Below are 15,906 nucleotides of genomic sequence, written 5' to 3' on the forward strand. Positions count from 1 at the left end.
CCTTGCGCCATTCGTGATCCATCATGCACCGGCGGCTGAGTTCGTCTGCTCTGGCGTTCAGAGAGCCCGCCAGATGTTGAACCACTAGGGTGACGCCCTGGTGTTCCAGCCACATCCAGAGGCGCAGAGCCTCCTGACAAAGGGTCCACGACCCCGCCCCGCCCTGTTTGTTGCAATACCACATGGTGGTGGTGTTGTCCGTGAACACCTGCACGACACTTCCCCTGACAGAGGGAAGGAAGGCTTTCAGTGCAAGTCGGATCGCTCTCAGCTCCAACAAGTTGATGTGGAGGCGAGACTCCGCCGGAGACCAGAGGCCTCTGATCTCCGCCTCTCCCATATGGCCACCCCATCCCAGGAGGGACGCATCCGTCACTACGACATGCTCCAGTTGGGGAAGGGAGAGGCTCTTGCCCGTGACCCAATCGCGGTCCGTGAGCCACCACTGCAACTGCCGTGCAGTGCCCTCCGAGTTCAAGACATGGTCGGACAGGTTGCCGTGATGCTGGGCCCACTGAAACTTCAGGTCCCACTGCAGAGCCCGCATGCGCCGCCTGGCGTGACGCACTAGTAGGATGCAGGAGGCCATCAGCCCCAGAAGCCGCAACACTAGCCTGACCAAAACCCAGGATATAGGCCGAAAGATGGGAATCAGGGCCTGAATATCCCGGACCCGCTGTTCCGGCGGATAGACCCGGAACTGCGCCTAATCGAGAACCGCTCCGATGAAGAGGAGCTTCTGAGAGGGACTCAGGTGTGACTTCGGCACGTTGATGGAAAACCCCAGCAAATGCAGGATATCCGCCGTAGTCTGGAGGTGGGAGACGACTGCCTGGGGCGAGCCCGCCTTCAACAACCAGTCGTCGAGATAGGGGAAGACTGGAAACCCTGATCTGCGCAGATGAGCTGCGACCACCGCCATCACTTTCGTGAACACCCGAGGGGCACTGGTAAGGCCGAAGGGGAGCACGGTAAACGGAAAGTGTTCTTGACCCACCGTGAACCGCAGGTAACGCCGGTGGGCCGGCAGGACAGGGATGTGGAAATATGCGTCCTGCAAGTCCAACGCTACCATCCAGTCTCCCGGGTCTAGGGCAGCTAGAACCTGAGCCAAAGTTAACATCTTGAACCTTTCCTTCCGGAGGAAGGCATTGACGTTCCGGAGGTCCAAGATAGGGCGTAGGCCCCTTTTGCCCTTCTTGGGAACCAGAAAGTAGTGGGAATAACAACCACGACCTACTTCTGGGCTCGGAACGCGCTTGACGGCCCCCTTGGCCAAGAGGGCCGAAACTTCCTCGTGGAGAAGATTCAAATGATCCCCCGAGATACGGTGGTGCTGCGGTGGCATGGCTGGAGGGGTCGTCTCGAAGGGGAGGGAGTAGCCCCTTCGGACGATTTGCAGCACCCACCTGTCCGATGTGATGGACCGCCAGTGGAGCAGGTGATGGCGAACTCTGCCGCCCACTGGCGTGGAATGGGCCTGAAAGCTCGGACTAGGAAGGCTTTGAGGCGGATGCTGCCGGGGTGGATGTGGGCTGACCGCGTCGTCCTCCAGATCCGCCTCGGCGGAAACCACGCCCGCGCGCAGGTTGGTTCTGCGGCTGGTGGCTAGGCGTACGTGAGGAGGCACCCCTTCCTTGGCCACGAAAGGGGCGAAAGGCGGAAGTTTGCGACCGCGGGGCCGAGAGGCCCAAGGACTTGGCCGTAGCCCGGGAGTCCTTAAAGCGATTCAGCGCACTGTCCGCTTTCTCGCCAAAAAGGCGAGTGCCATCAAAGGGCATGTCCATGAGAGTGCTCTGGACATCACCCGAAAAGGACGTGGACCGCAGCCAGGCGTGACGTCTAAGCGCCACCGTGGTAGAAGTCCGTAGTGTCAAGCCCACATCGGATAGCATGTCGTGCTGCATCCCTCCCATCAGCCAGAGCCTGGGTAAGTCGTGTCTGGACCTCCTCCGGACACAGGGGCAGCACGTCCTCCACCGTATCCCACAGAGAGTGGGAATAACGGTCCAAGAGACAGGCGGTGTTCAAGGACCGCAGGCCCAAACTAAGGGAGGAGAACAGCTTTTTGCCAAACTGTTATTGTCTCTTGGAATCCCGGTCCGGCGGAGCGGTCGGGAAGGAGGATTGGGAGGTAGAGGCCTGGATAACCAGGCTCTCGGGGGTAGGGTGTTGGGACAGAAAACTGGTGTCGCCCGGAGCAGGGCGGTGGCGCCTGGCGACGTTCCTGTCCACAGGAGGAACTGTGGAGGGCTTGGACCAGGTGCCCTGCAGAACGTCAATGAGGGCCTCATTGAATTGCAGCAGAGGCTCAGTGGAGCTTGCTGCAGACTGAAGCACCTCAGTGAGGATGTTAGTCCTCACAGCCATGGCAGGTAGCTCGAGCCCAAGGGCTGCGGCCGCCTTGCGCAGCACCACAGAGAAAGCAGCACCCTCCTCCGAAGCCACAGTCGGAGGAGAGATGAATCCAGTGTCTGGAGAGGTATCCAGACCACTGGCCTCCCCCAGTTCATCTGCCCAGTCCTGTGACAGCTGAGCCTGAACGGCCATAGGATCCTCGGATCCCTCCCATTCGCCCCCGTCATCCGATTCCTGGTAAACAGAAGGAAGGATCGGAGCCGGGCGATAGACATAATGTGTCTCCAGCGGCGCCGAACGCGGCGTCCATCGACGCCGTAACGGCGCCGGGCCCGGAGCGGGGCTGAACTGGGGCTCGACGCCGAGCGGAGCCGGCGTCGGAGGTGGTACCGGTGTCGACGCCGGCGGAGGAGGCGTGACGAGGTCGACCGGCGTCGGCGGGGACTCGGGAATGGGTCCCTCGGGCACTTGCGGCGTCAAGGCCGGAGTCGTCGACAGCGCCGGGGCCGGAACCGCCGGCCGGCAAGGTTGCCCAGTCGGGTCCACGGGGCCCGAAGGCGCGCCAGCGGGCGTCGGCGGCGGAGCCAGGTTCCTCATGGCCGAGAGGAAGGCACTGACTTCCGCCGGCATCGCGCCAGTCCCAGGGACCGGCGGGTATGGGGACTTGCGCGGCGCCTGCGGTTCCGCTGGAGCCGCGGGGGTGGAACCACCCTGACCCTCGGCCGAGTCGCGCGACCGGCGAGGGGAGTCCGAAGAGCGGTGTCGCCTCTTGGACTTCTTGGAGTGCTTCGACTTACCCGAAGACTTGGAGCCAGACGATCGATGATGACGTCGGCTGCGGCTCCGCGACCGATCCTTGGACCTCCTCCTGGACCGGGATCGAGAGGGGCGCGGAGCCGAGTGGCGAAGCTCGAGAAGCTTACGGGACCGCTCCCGTCTAGCCTTCGAGGTCAGGGCCTTGCAGTCCGAACACGACGCCGCGTCGTGGTCGAGGCCCAAGCAGTAAAGGCACCGGCGGTGATGGTCCGTAACCGACATCAAGCGGTTGCAGTCAGCACAGGCTTTAAAACCAGGCATCCTACCGGCACCGGAGTCGAGACAGATCAAAAAGGATCAAAAAACGTAGTCAAAAAAGACTAAAAGGGGTAGCTCTCCCGGATCTGCGCTTACTGGCGCGGAAAAAAGAAGAACTGACGTCAGCGCGCGAGGGCGGCGTCTAAGTACTCCGACAACGTCATTCCGGCGCACGACGCCGACTGACGCGGAGCCGCAGACGACGCCTAGCGACGCGCAAGGGGTATTGCTGACGAAAAATCTTCCGGATCCAGTCTGACGCCTGGGGATATTCTAAGGTGAGGAATCTAACGTGTTTCTTTCAGATTACATCTACAATTGCTGGGAGGAGGAATATGGCATACGCTGCAAATCATAAATATAGAATGTACTGAAACCCTACTGCTTCACTTTTACAGCGGGTAACCTTTATCACAGTTCTCTAACCATTTAACAGTCTATTAAACTTCCAAGATTTCTTTGCAAATACGGAATTATGAATTGTATAGATTACATGTAAAATATTTATAAGCATACTGTTTCGTTTGTCACAAATAGTTACCATCACTATATATACCCATTCCACCGCATTTTTTCAGCATTTTTGCAATCAAATCAAATACAAATTGCAACAATCTACCTCTGTTTCATATTACCCAATCTTTAATTTTCATGCAAAAACTTGAAGCAGGTGAAGAGTGAAGAGTGGGAAGGGGATACCAAGCAGGGCAAAACGAAATGGCAAAGTCTAATGGCTACAAAAATACGGAAAAACACAAGTACTCATGACACGGGGTGTTAATGTGCTCTAATATTTCCCAACCGTTTCTCGAAAAAAATGTAATTGACAGTCCAATGATTCCAAAAACACCGCCACAGGGTGCCAACGCTACCAGCACTTTAAGACCACCCTTGAGGCACCCCAATGACTACTTTGCAATCACCTCCAACCGCCCATGCCAGCAAGCACCGATCAAGGCTAACACAATCAACCCACATTACTATTATTAACAAACTGACGTCCATACACACAAACTACCACCACAACCTTGCGTCCGTATGATCAGGAGATGACGAAGCACAGTGTCAATAGAATGAACATCGGCTGCACCCCCAGAAGTAAGTCCCTCGGCCTCACACACCTTTCACCCGGGCAGACTTGGTTTCAAACTTGGTAAGCATCGTCTCTCTTCTCCGGTCCACAAAGGAGGCTCCCGCAGGTTCACCTGTTACCGTGGACCCAGAGCTGACAGAATATTGCCCAGGACTTCAAATGACCCTTTCCTTCACTCTCTTCCTGCAGACTACCGGCAGCGCTTCCAACAGGCCTCTTCTGCTGCTCCACGTCAGCGCACCGGAAGTGCCGCGGTGGAAGAGCAGTCGACGTCTCTGGGTTCAAAGATTGTCAACACTGAGAAAGGACCAAAATTAAGCGACCAGTCCGACCTGTTGCCCGTATTTGAAAGGCTTTTTAACTTTATATTACCTCTGATCTCTAAGAATACCGCAGTAGATTATAAATGTGGATTTTCCAATATTTATTCAGAAAAAGCTCTAATCTCATGAAAGAGTCGGGGGCCAATGTTACGATGAGTTCGTGGCTGTTTATTACATAGCAGTCAGATTGCCAATAACAAGCACACCACTGCCTTTCTCCGAGGCGAAGCAGAAATGCCTCGGAGAAAGGCAGCGGCGATTTCGGATTCGGGGCCGTGTTTTGCTGTTATCTACTCTTGCCATTGGCTGGAGGAGATAATTAGACTTTCTGAAAAAAACACGCCCCCCGATCCGAAAAGGACGGGGCCTGATCGGAGTGACGGGACCTCTTCTCCAATGGCTGGCCAGCATTGAAGAGGCCAGCCAATGGAGAACAGGGGAGAAGAGGGGCGGGTTCAAGCCCCTCTTCTCCAAGTCATTAAATCTCGGATCGAGACTGCGCAAGCGCAGCCTTCGAGCCGAGACCTAAAAAAGGGGATGAATGCTCTCTGTTCGACATGTATGCTACAACTGCAAGTAAATGTAAACGGATGGAGATGTATGACTAATGAAGCAGTGAACAAACCCTTTCCTCTTGGCTGTGGGATTACATGCCTCAAGCAATTTGTATACACTCCTCCGGAAGTTTGAGGTAAACAAACTATGATCTCAGGTGCCAGATGACTAGATTGAGTTGCCTGGTGTTTGGATGTCTGAGTTGACCACAATTCTAAGTGAGAAGGGCCAAACTGAACAGCAGTTTCTCATGTGAGCACACTGACATCTTAAGGAGCCTGGAGTACCGGGGTTACCTGGCCCACTAGCATGGGGCCATGGACACTAGTCTATCTTTTATCACCACAGAATAAGAGGGAGAGGTGGAAAAGCGTTAGCAAATTTTCCAGACCAGTTCACAGCCCATACTGCATTGCACATGGACTGTGGGTACCTGGAGGCAAAGTTTTGGCATGTCACGTTTTGAGGGGGTAGCAAACAGGTCAATGGTTAGAGTCCCTTATTATCTGAAATATCTTTGAAGCACATGTGGGTTTAACTTCCATTTATGGACTTGCTGACCTATCCTGCCTAAAAGGTCTTCAAAGCCATTATCCACCCAAAACGAATGCTCTGCTAAGAGCTGGATACTGCCGTGAATAAACAACTCATGTTGTGGAGGTTCAATGCGCTGGGGTGCCCATGTTTCTCTAGTGTAGTGGGCAACTCTGCGCAGATCCTATTTAACGTCATGCCAACTAAACCACATGTTTCCAGACACCCAACACTGATGTCCTCTTTGCAAATCTGAGGAGGCGGGATTCGTCCACATGCTATGGGCTTGCCGGCACCATAGTAACTATTGGGAGGGGTATGGGGTGCGGTTGGGGAGGTTACGCACTTACAGATTGAAGACAATATAACTGAATGCCTACTGGGACTCCACAAACGCACAAGCACCCAGAAAGTTCAACTGCGCTTCCTAGATCTCGCCTATATTCTAGCTATATGCGCTATTACTATGCAGTGGAAATCCACGAGACCCCCTGCGCTCTCTACATGGTATGATAAGGTGGTGCGCTGGAGTAGCGCAGAGAGTGCGGCAATCAGGCGAGAAGAGGCACGAGGGTTGCACGAACACCCAATTTCAATGGAATGGGATACAACTCTGGAGGGCTTTAAAGCGCTGGACCTCTTCCCGTGCCACACTACCCCAACCTCACAGTAGATGCCATTGTGTGCTGCACTAGGCAGAGTAAGGACCGAGCGAAAAGAAGACACATACACACGCACAACACTAAAGGAATTGGTGAGCGATATTTACACGAGTAGCTACCAGGACAGACAAATCGACCTAGCGGGCCAGAACGTGGGAGGGGGAGGGCGGGCTAAAGGGGAAATGTTAGAAGTTATGCTGATAACCTACTCAAATCAATGCCTTTTCTTACAATTGCACTATGCAAATTGTTTTTGTATCAATAATATAACTCTGGTTGTGCCTGCGGCATATGGGCTTCTTGGATCAGTCTGTGGAGGGGACTGTGGGAAGTGAGGTTTGGGAATTGTGCAATGGCATGGATGTGAGGCACCTGGGGTCGGGGTAGTGGTGGTGGGCTGGTGGCCTTATCCCTAACCCTTTTTGGAATGAGAGGGGTGGATGGCTCAATGGAGGGCTCTTCTACAAAGGTAAGCCTCATTTCTGAAGTGAGCATGAAGATTGTGTGACATAGCTCTTGTGAAGGAGGTCGGATAATGATCTTCCACATGGAGGGATGGATGTAGAGCTTTTTATGTTCGTAGTCCAGGATGTTCGGGAGCGGAGTCATAAATGATCCCTCGCTCAATTCTGATCTTGCAGTTGAAGGTTCCATAGGTGTCAAATGTGAACCGGTTTGACTAATGTTTGGAGACAATGGGTGGTAAGACTCTACACCCCACTTTGAAAGCTTGCTTTACATCGAAAGCGGCTCTTGGGTCCAGCAGTCTCTGCGGGCAGAGCCAGAAACAGGTCAGTGCCTCTTCGGCCTGGACTTGATGCCAGACTTCATCAGGAGTGGTCATCTGCCTTGGCCTGGGTACGTTTTCAGTGTTGACTCCATTGGGAATGACAGTCATGCGTTTCTGGGAGGACAGAGCCACTGAGAATGGTTCTGGCGTTTGGACAAAGGTGCTCTGAGCTGGAGGCTCTACTTCCTCATGATGGGACTCCGAGGACTCGGAGGATAACAACTGGCTCTCTCCTGCTTGTGCAGTTACAAGGCCCAATGGTCTTGCGTCACCCCCACTGAATGCAGTATAGGTCTTCCTGCGGGAAGATGTAAACATTTTTTGCAACTACTGGTGCTGCATCTTGTGATATGCCCAATGTCTCTCCCTTCTGTGTCAAAGAATCTTCTTACACCAGAATGCCTTGCAGGCAGTGCAGGAGGCATTGTCATGCTCAGGTTCAAGCACAATTTACATACCACTTGTTAATCTAACCAGGGGAACTTAATGTTGCACCTATGGCAGAATTGGAAAGATGCTCATTTCAAAACAATCCCAATAGTCACTCTCTACAATACAAACAGAAATTCTTCAATGTCCTGTTGATGCCAGACAAAGGTATGGGTCATTGTCGCAGTCTGATGAGAAGTCCCTGGGTGAAGTGTTCAGTTGTCAATTAAAGGTTCCGGCTGCTGATACCGCAGAATGCAGCAATTATTTTCTGGTAGCTGGAGTTGATGTTCCAATGACAAAAGCTTGCGAGACTTGAAAACAATTTTGAAGAAAAACAGCTTGCAAATGTCTTGGTCCAACACTAGATGGCAGGAGTATTCAAAACATGTGTGTCTATAGCACGGGTCTCCATCCTTTTCCGTAATGAGAGCTATTTATGGTTAATGAAATTCATCCACAGCTCCTAATATAATTAATGCTGTAATAAAGACTAAGAATTCGATAGTAGACAAAGAGAAGGGGTCGAGTTTATTAATTACCAGTACTACTGGGATTTTAAACGCGTCGGCACTTTCTTTCTTTTTTCCGTTGAGGGATCAACAGATACTGAACTCAGACATTGTTGAGGGATATTTAACATTGATTTAACCACATCAGTTTTTAAGCTTCTTCCCAATGGATAGCATCTCTGAGAAGTGACTATGAGCTGCGTGTTATGAGAGTGCTCTATGTTCAATATTCTAGAAACAACCGACTGGTGTACTGTTTATTGTTTGCTTTGCACTATTATTTAAATTAGTTGTATGCAGTATTTGTGATTACAGTTTATCACGTAACTGCACTATTAGTGATTGCTGTTTATCAAGTAACCAGTGATTGCTCTACATTTTCACATAATTGTATTATTTATATTTGTTTGTACTAAATAGTGTACCCTTTATTTCAGAATGTATGAATTGTTAAAATGATATAATGAAATTAGGAAGTAATAGTTAAATAAAAGACCAGGACCACGGAACTCAGATATTGGCCCTTAGTCTGTCTAAGAAAACAGCAGCATTAGAAGTGGTAGCCAGGACCTCTTTTGTACTACTTTAATTAGGCCCTATCTGGCTACCAATACAGGGCTTACCCCCTTCATATCACACGTAATAAAGACTACATCAGACAGGATATTAGTGTCCACCGTATGCAAGATTACCAGCAATTAACACCTATGTGTACCAGGCAAGTGTGATAGCAGTAATTTAAAAAATAATTGATTTAGATTGCCTAAAGATAAGAAATACAGTGCTACATTATCACTCAAATATGAACTTTAAATATATTTTGGAAATGTAAACATTCTCCTAATTTGTTAACCAACGAAGGGGAGGGCTACAACAATTGACCTTTTTTCTTCTGACCAGTTCAAGAATATCTTCTTAATCCAGGCTGTTGACCATCGGGATTGTGACAATAGTAATATTCCATTTAGGTCAGTTTCCCCTTTTATGCTAATTGACCTTTATTCTGAGATAAATTTCTTTTTACTTTTTCTTCTGGTGACCAGCTTTTCAGTTTATTACTTCTTCACAGTTTAGTTTCTAGATCACCCTTCACCAATCGTTGCAGCAAAACTATATTGCACTAACTTTTCTAAATCTATCACGAGCATTATACGGTATGTCTTGTACACTTTCACCTTTAAAATTCTTTTAGCTCGGGTGTTCTTCTAGTACACGTTCACATTGGAGATACTCTATTTCTGCGTGGTGGCTTTGTCTTGGTTCCCTGCAACCTCTGTTCTGGAGTAGACTTATATCACTTTTTTAAATGATTAATTGTGCGCAATATGTATTTACATATTATATGTTTTACTAATACATATACTTTCTTGTATACATGTGTAATTACAGCCTTGAAAAAGTCGCTTATGTGACGAAACATGTGTCGGCTGTTGGATTGCAACACAAGCTTCTAAAAAAATCTCTGACTCCTGTTCTCCGATTATATAGTTTGGACAATACTGTATATGGCGACAACATCATTGATTTATTATATGTTGAGTGCTCAGGTACATGTGTTTTTCATTTTTCTCCAAATGTTGGTGCAATTATATTAATTCAGCCAAGATGCGCTTCAAAATTTGTGGGCTGGGCTGCAAACAAGATAGCTACTTACAGGTAGCAAGAGAGCTACCAGTAGCTCACGAGCTACTCATTGGAGAAGCCTGATCTAAAGCCACACATGCTATGAAAAGTGTCAGTTCTTTTTTTTAATCTCTGAAACAGAAGAAACATTTTTCCAGCAATGCTATCCCCTATGCATTTAAACACATTTTAAAGTTCTATTTTTATATGTACTTATTAAAAGAAAAATGTTTCGTTTGGAAAGACAGCGTAGAGAGACTTTTGTTTTCCATTGCTAAGGTTTTCTGTGATCCTGTACATTACCTGGAGACAATTTGCTCAACCTTTTCTTGCTTTCTCTCTCTTTCATACTTACTGTTTTTGCAGAATCCAGTTCCTTCTGCTTTCTTTCAAAAACAACATCATCCACTTTGTCTCTTTCAAATTCTTTCTGGCAGCGGTTCAGCAAGAGTTTGCGGAAATTCACTGTAGTAGCAGGCTTGTCAGTCATCTGCACTTTCAGCTGTAGCCAGGAAAAAACATAACATGGTTAAATGTTTTGTTCGTTCATTTAAAACTAAACAATTACATACACAGATTTACGCTGTTGAAAGACAACCTCAAGGCAACAATTCACCTCGTCCTTTTCTTTTACAAAAGCTAAAAATATGAGTCAGAGGTGGACTGGAGTATAATTTATTTTATAACAATCTTTTAACTGCTAAATTCTTTTATGTAACAAATATGCTCATCAACGGCACATTCACACTCAACATACAATATAAAACAGAGGAAAAACTAGCGAGAATTTTTTTTAAAACAAAGGTTTCAATCATTTCCTTTGCTCCTTAACTAAGCAGTTACGGGTGATTAGCTGTTTGTTACGTCCAGATTGATTGTTGAATATTGGACAGAAACAAAGTACATGTGACAAAAATGTGTTTTCATAATGACAAACAAAATAAGTGACTTGCTTGTAACTGTAGTTCTCCAGTGTTGATTCACATGCTTGATCATTCGCAGTCGAGATGTGAGTCCCCCCGGTAACTCAGAAAAGCAATGAACTGATCGGTATAGATTAGACAGGCCCTAGTCCCTTCAGTTTAGTAACATAGTCATTTTTTTTTTTTAAAGAGACCAAACTTAAGTTTCAACCAATCAGAAACACTCCTGTGAGAAGCCACAGTTCCATTAGATTTTTAAAGTACCAGTGTAAATAAACAACCACTGAGAGAAAAGGTGAGCTTCCCAGGAGAGGAAGGTGGGTCACAAGTGAACCTATGAACGATTCCAATACTGGAGAAGTACAGTTACAGGTAAGTAACTTATTATCTTACTCCAGTATTGGACATTTCATAGATTCACATGCTTGAATCAGATTGCATAGCAGTTGAGAAGCACGTTTTTCCACAAAATCTAACATATATACATGCAGGGAAAGAAATATATGTATACATATCTATATACAGAAATATAGATAGAAAATATTCTAGAAATGCATATAACTACAATGCAAAATGTGTGTTACAGTAAGAGGATGGTGGGAAGAAGGAGATGGCTCACCTTCACTGGAGAAGATGTTGTAATACCGCTTAGCTCCCTGCCGCATCACTGTGACCCGCCGATTCCAAGCAGTAGTGCTGCATAAAGGTGTGTATTTTTCCAGGTTGCTGCCTGAAGTGATACACCGGCAAACAGCGCCATTGAAGTAGACATAGTTCTTGTAGAATGGGAACACACTGATATGCGTAATGGTCTGCTCACTTTCTGGTGACCGAACTGAAGGACGCCGAGTATCCATCTAGCACTGCTCTGCTTTGAGAGAGGATATCCTTTCCTTGAAGCACTACACGCTACAAATAGTTGATTGGATTTACGAAAGCTCTTTGTATTTTTGTAAGTAGAACTTTATGCATCTTTTGACTTCTAAAAAGTGAAATGCCCTTTCAGCTGGCACCTTAGGGTCTGGAAAAAAAGTTTCAGAATTACAGGTTCATTGAGGTGAAAGTCTGATGGAACTTGAACTTGGGGTTTGTGCGTAGAATTACCCTATTGTTTCTAAATTAGAGGAAAGATTCCTGAATGGTGAGAGCCTGTTTCTCGCTGACACTTCTGGCTGAGGTTAAGGCCAAGAGGAGAGCTGCCTTCCAGGATGGAAAGGCACTCTGTGGATGGGCTCAAAAGGGTCTGTCATAAGCTGTGAAAATACAATGTTGAGTTGCAAAGTGGAGGATGCGGCACCACTGGCGGGTAGACCCTAAGCAATCCTTCGAGGAATTGTTTAACAAGTCTGTTAGACTATAGTGGACTATAGTGAAGGTGATGTGGGTGATCGCCTGAAGTGGGAGATGGCTGCTAAATGGAATTTAATGGATGCATGAGCCAGCCCAGATTGTGCTAGATGCAGAAGATAGGGGGGGATTTATTCTGGTGAAGAGGAAAGTGGATGAACCTTAGCAGTTTGGCACCATATACAAAATCTTTTCTATTCTGTGACAATAGATTTTATTTGTACTGGCTGCGCAAGCTCTAGCTAATATGTCCATGTAGTCTTGTGGAATGTTTCGATGCGCAGTTGAACTCAGGAGCCAGGCTGAAAAGTGAAGTGACTTGGGATCTGGGTGCTTCAGCTGGAAGTAGCACTTCTCTGAGAGGAGGAGTAACTCCCTGAACCAATGTTAGCATGGCCATGTTGGAGCTATGATAATGATTCTGAATGGTTAGACTCATTTTCATGAGGATTCTTGGGAGGAGAGGAATGGAGTAAAGGCATAGGCAAAGATACCAGACTATGCGATCAAAAACGCATTCCCCCATGACCCCAGATGAGGATGCCAGCTTGCAAAAAAACGGCATTTCCGGGGGGATGCAAAGAGGTCCCGATTCGGTTTGACCCACTGGAGAAAAATGTTGTCCAGGATCCACGCACTTGTGACAAAAGGTAGTCAGTCTGATGGGTGCATCTGCTTTGGTATTTTATTTTCTGGGGACATGTTCCGCTCATAGATGTACTTTATGGTGGATGGCCCACTCCCATATACCTTGCACTTCTTGGGAGAGCAGGCGAGATCTTGTGCCAGCCTTCTTGTTGATGTAGTGCATTGTGGCCGTATTGTCCATGCGGATGAGCTTATTCTGGAAGGAAAGACTGCAAGGCTAGATTTACTGTTGTGAGTTCGAGCAGATGGATGTCGAGATGTAGAGGAGATGGTTGCCACTCGCCACTGACCTTTAGATCCTGGAGATAAACTTCCCACCCCTATAGGGAAGTGGAAGTGGTGATGACTGAAGGAGAAGCCAGGTTTAGAAAAGACAGGCCAATTGACAGGTATGCCTGCAGCGTCCACCAGGATAGGGCATTGATCATGCCCGGAGCGACTTGTATGAAGTCGTCTTAAGCCACTGTAGCTTGTATCCATTGCCTGTCCTATTCCTCTTGCAGCCGGCGCATCGACAGATGGCAGAATGGAACTAAAGGATTGCAAGATTACATCCTTCTTAGGAGGAACTTGTAGAGCGTACAGAAACATTTTTTCTGTGTACCAATTTTGCTTAAGTCATCAATTTTAGCTGTCTCTCTGGTGTGGCATATGCCTTGCTAAGCATTGTATCGAGTGTGGCCCCTAAGATTGTTATCCTTTGTGTTGGGTGAAGAACTGATTTCTGCAGATTTAGTGCGAGGCCGAGCTTGCTGAAAAGCTCCATGCAGGCAGTTGTTGACGTTTTTGCAGTCTGACTGAAAGGTGCCTTGACCAATCAGTCATGGAGATAGTGGAACACTTGGTTTGTGTTGTCTCAGAAAGGCTACTAGAGGTGTCAAGCACTTCGTGAAAATGAAAGGGTAGGGTTTTAGGTAAAGGGAGCACCTTGAACTGGTAATGGCAGCCGGCTACTGTGGATCTTAGAAATTTCCTGTGTTTTGGGTGAATGGGAACATGAAAATATGCATCTTGGAGATCAAGGGTTGACATATAGTTTCCTTGGTTCAGGAGCTGCGGTATATTCTGCAATGTTACTATGCGGAATGACTGTTTCCTGAGATAGGTGTTCAGGTTTCTTAGATACAGAATCTGTTGCCACTCTGACTTCTTACAGACAAAGAAGAAACGGGAATTCAAACCTCTTCATTTATATGCTACAGGAACTCTCTATTACTCTTTTTTTAGCATGATTTTGAACTCCAACTTCAGGAGTTGCAGATGTTTTTTGCATGGAGGTTTGAGGCGGTGTTGGAGGCGATGTTTGGATGAATTCTAATGTATGGCCGAATTGAACAAGGTCTAAGACCCATTGGTCGGTTGTTCTTTCTTGTCAGCGTTAAAGATGATTGGTTATTCTACTTCCTAGCCAGGATGGAGAAAGCAGGGTAGTAGCTGGTGCCTGCAACTGGTCATGGACAGTGGCTGGCATCCTTCCCTGCAGTCCCAATTTTTCCCTTGGAAGAGGTCAATTATAGACTGCTTGTGGTGGTTGCCTTTTTTGATATTGGGGATGAAACTGCTGAGAGGCTGATGAATATGTGGGGTAGTGATACTGCTGGTAGCCTCCTCTATAGGAGGGCTGCCCTCTACCCAGAGCACCACTAAAGGGCATTTTTCTGTATTGCATTGTCCCCAGTGATTTGGTCGTGTCAGTGTCTGTTTTGATGGCCTGGAGGGCATCATCAACGTGTTTGCCAAAAAGGGCTTTGCCATCGTGAGGAAGATATAAAATTTTATTTTGAATCTCCAGCCTGAAGGAGGTGGCTTTGAGGGAGCCCTATCTTCTTAACACTGCTGCTTCTGCTAGATGTCAGAAACAAGTAGTGGCAATGTCCATGGTGCAATCAATTTCAGATGAAGCGCGCTCACCCTCCTGCGAGACTTATGTCCTCAGTAGGCTTGTACATGTATGGAGCGATATCTGACCACATCTGGCGATTGTATCGGCTGAGAACAGCCAAAGGGTTTGCTGTCCCTACTGTAAGCGCTGACACTGAAGAAAAATGCTTTCCGATGTTATCAAGGCGCCTAGCCTCTGTCTGGTGGCACGGAAATTGGTGCTGAAAGGCTTCTAGACCGGCGCTGGTCTGCCTGTATGATTGTGGAATCTAGGTTGGGTTGCCCAATGAGACGTGCAGGAGCATCTTTTGGGGAAATATACTTTTATATAACTTGTGGTAACACCGCAGCAACTGTGGCTAAATTTTCTAACACCTTTATGTCCTCATTACAGATGTTTTCAAAAATGGGCATTGAGCTAAAGCATTTTTGAAAGGGTTCTTTAAAATCGTAACGAAAACAGTCTGTCTGTTTGGGAGGCATGGGAAATTCAAACCTTCTTGCTGATCTTTCGAGAAGGTTATGAAAGCCACCTATGTCCTCGGTTGGAAATTATGGCATTGGTAAAAGATAATCATCCCATCCAGTATGAGCGTCATGGAGCTCACCCTCTTCTCAATCATCATCAAAAGATGACTGCTTGGACACCCTGGCACCCCTCAAGAAGGCACACAGCATGCAACACTCCAAGAAAGCCAGCTGGTTCACTCCCACCCTCCATGAGTCCAGATGCACCTGCAGTCAACTAGAGAAGAAATGGAGGAGGAACAAAACCCCGGAAACCCACACAACTTTCAAAGCCTCAATCACTGCACACCACTTCCTCCTCAAAACCACAAAGAAAACATCTATCCAGAACAGAATAAACCCCAACACACACAACAGTAAAGAACTCTTTGCCATCGTTGAGGAGTTTGCCAGGCCCAACAGCGAGACAACGGATGTCTCACCCTCCCAAGACCTCTGTGACAAACTCGGTGCCTTCTTTCACCACAAGATCAGGCAGTTCTATGACAGTTTCGACATTCAAGACCCACCGCACCCAACCACACCACACTCCAAGAGATCCTACTCAACTGGACCCCGCTCAACACAGACGACACTCAAGACCATGAAGAGCATCCACTCCGGAGCCCCCACAGACCCATAACGGC

At 47.8% G+C, this 15,906-nt stretch overlaps 1 protein-coding gene across 19 annotated transcripts in view; it reads right to left on the minus strand.

Annotated features, from left to right (window-relative positions):
- The window catches only part of EIF4G3 (eukaryotic translation initiation factor 4 gamma 3), a 1,568,346-nt gene that overhangs the window by 615,282 nt on the left and 937,158 nt on the right, over positions 1 to 15,906 (minus strand). For all 19 annotated transcript variants that reach the window (XM_085608969.1, XM_085608978.1, XM_085608977.1 and 16 more), the window contains one exon: positions 10,309 to 10,455. In XM_085608969.1, coding sequence (XP_085465095.1) covers positions 10,309 to 10,455 — 147 coding nt within the window. The remainder of the gene's footprint in view (positions 1 to 10,308; positions 10,456 to 15,906) is intronic.

This window comes from Triturus cristatus, chromosome 1_2 (assembly GCF_964204655.1).
Source record: "Triturus cristatus chromosome 1_2, aTriCri1.1, whole genome shotgun sequence".
NCBI lineage: Eukaryota > Metazoa > Chordata > Amphibia > Caudata > Salamandridae > Triturus > Triturus cristatus.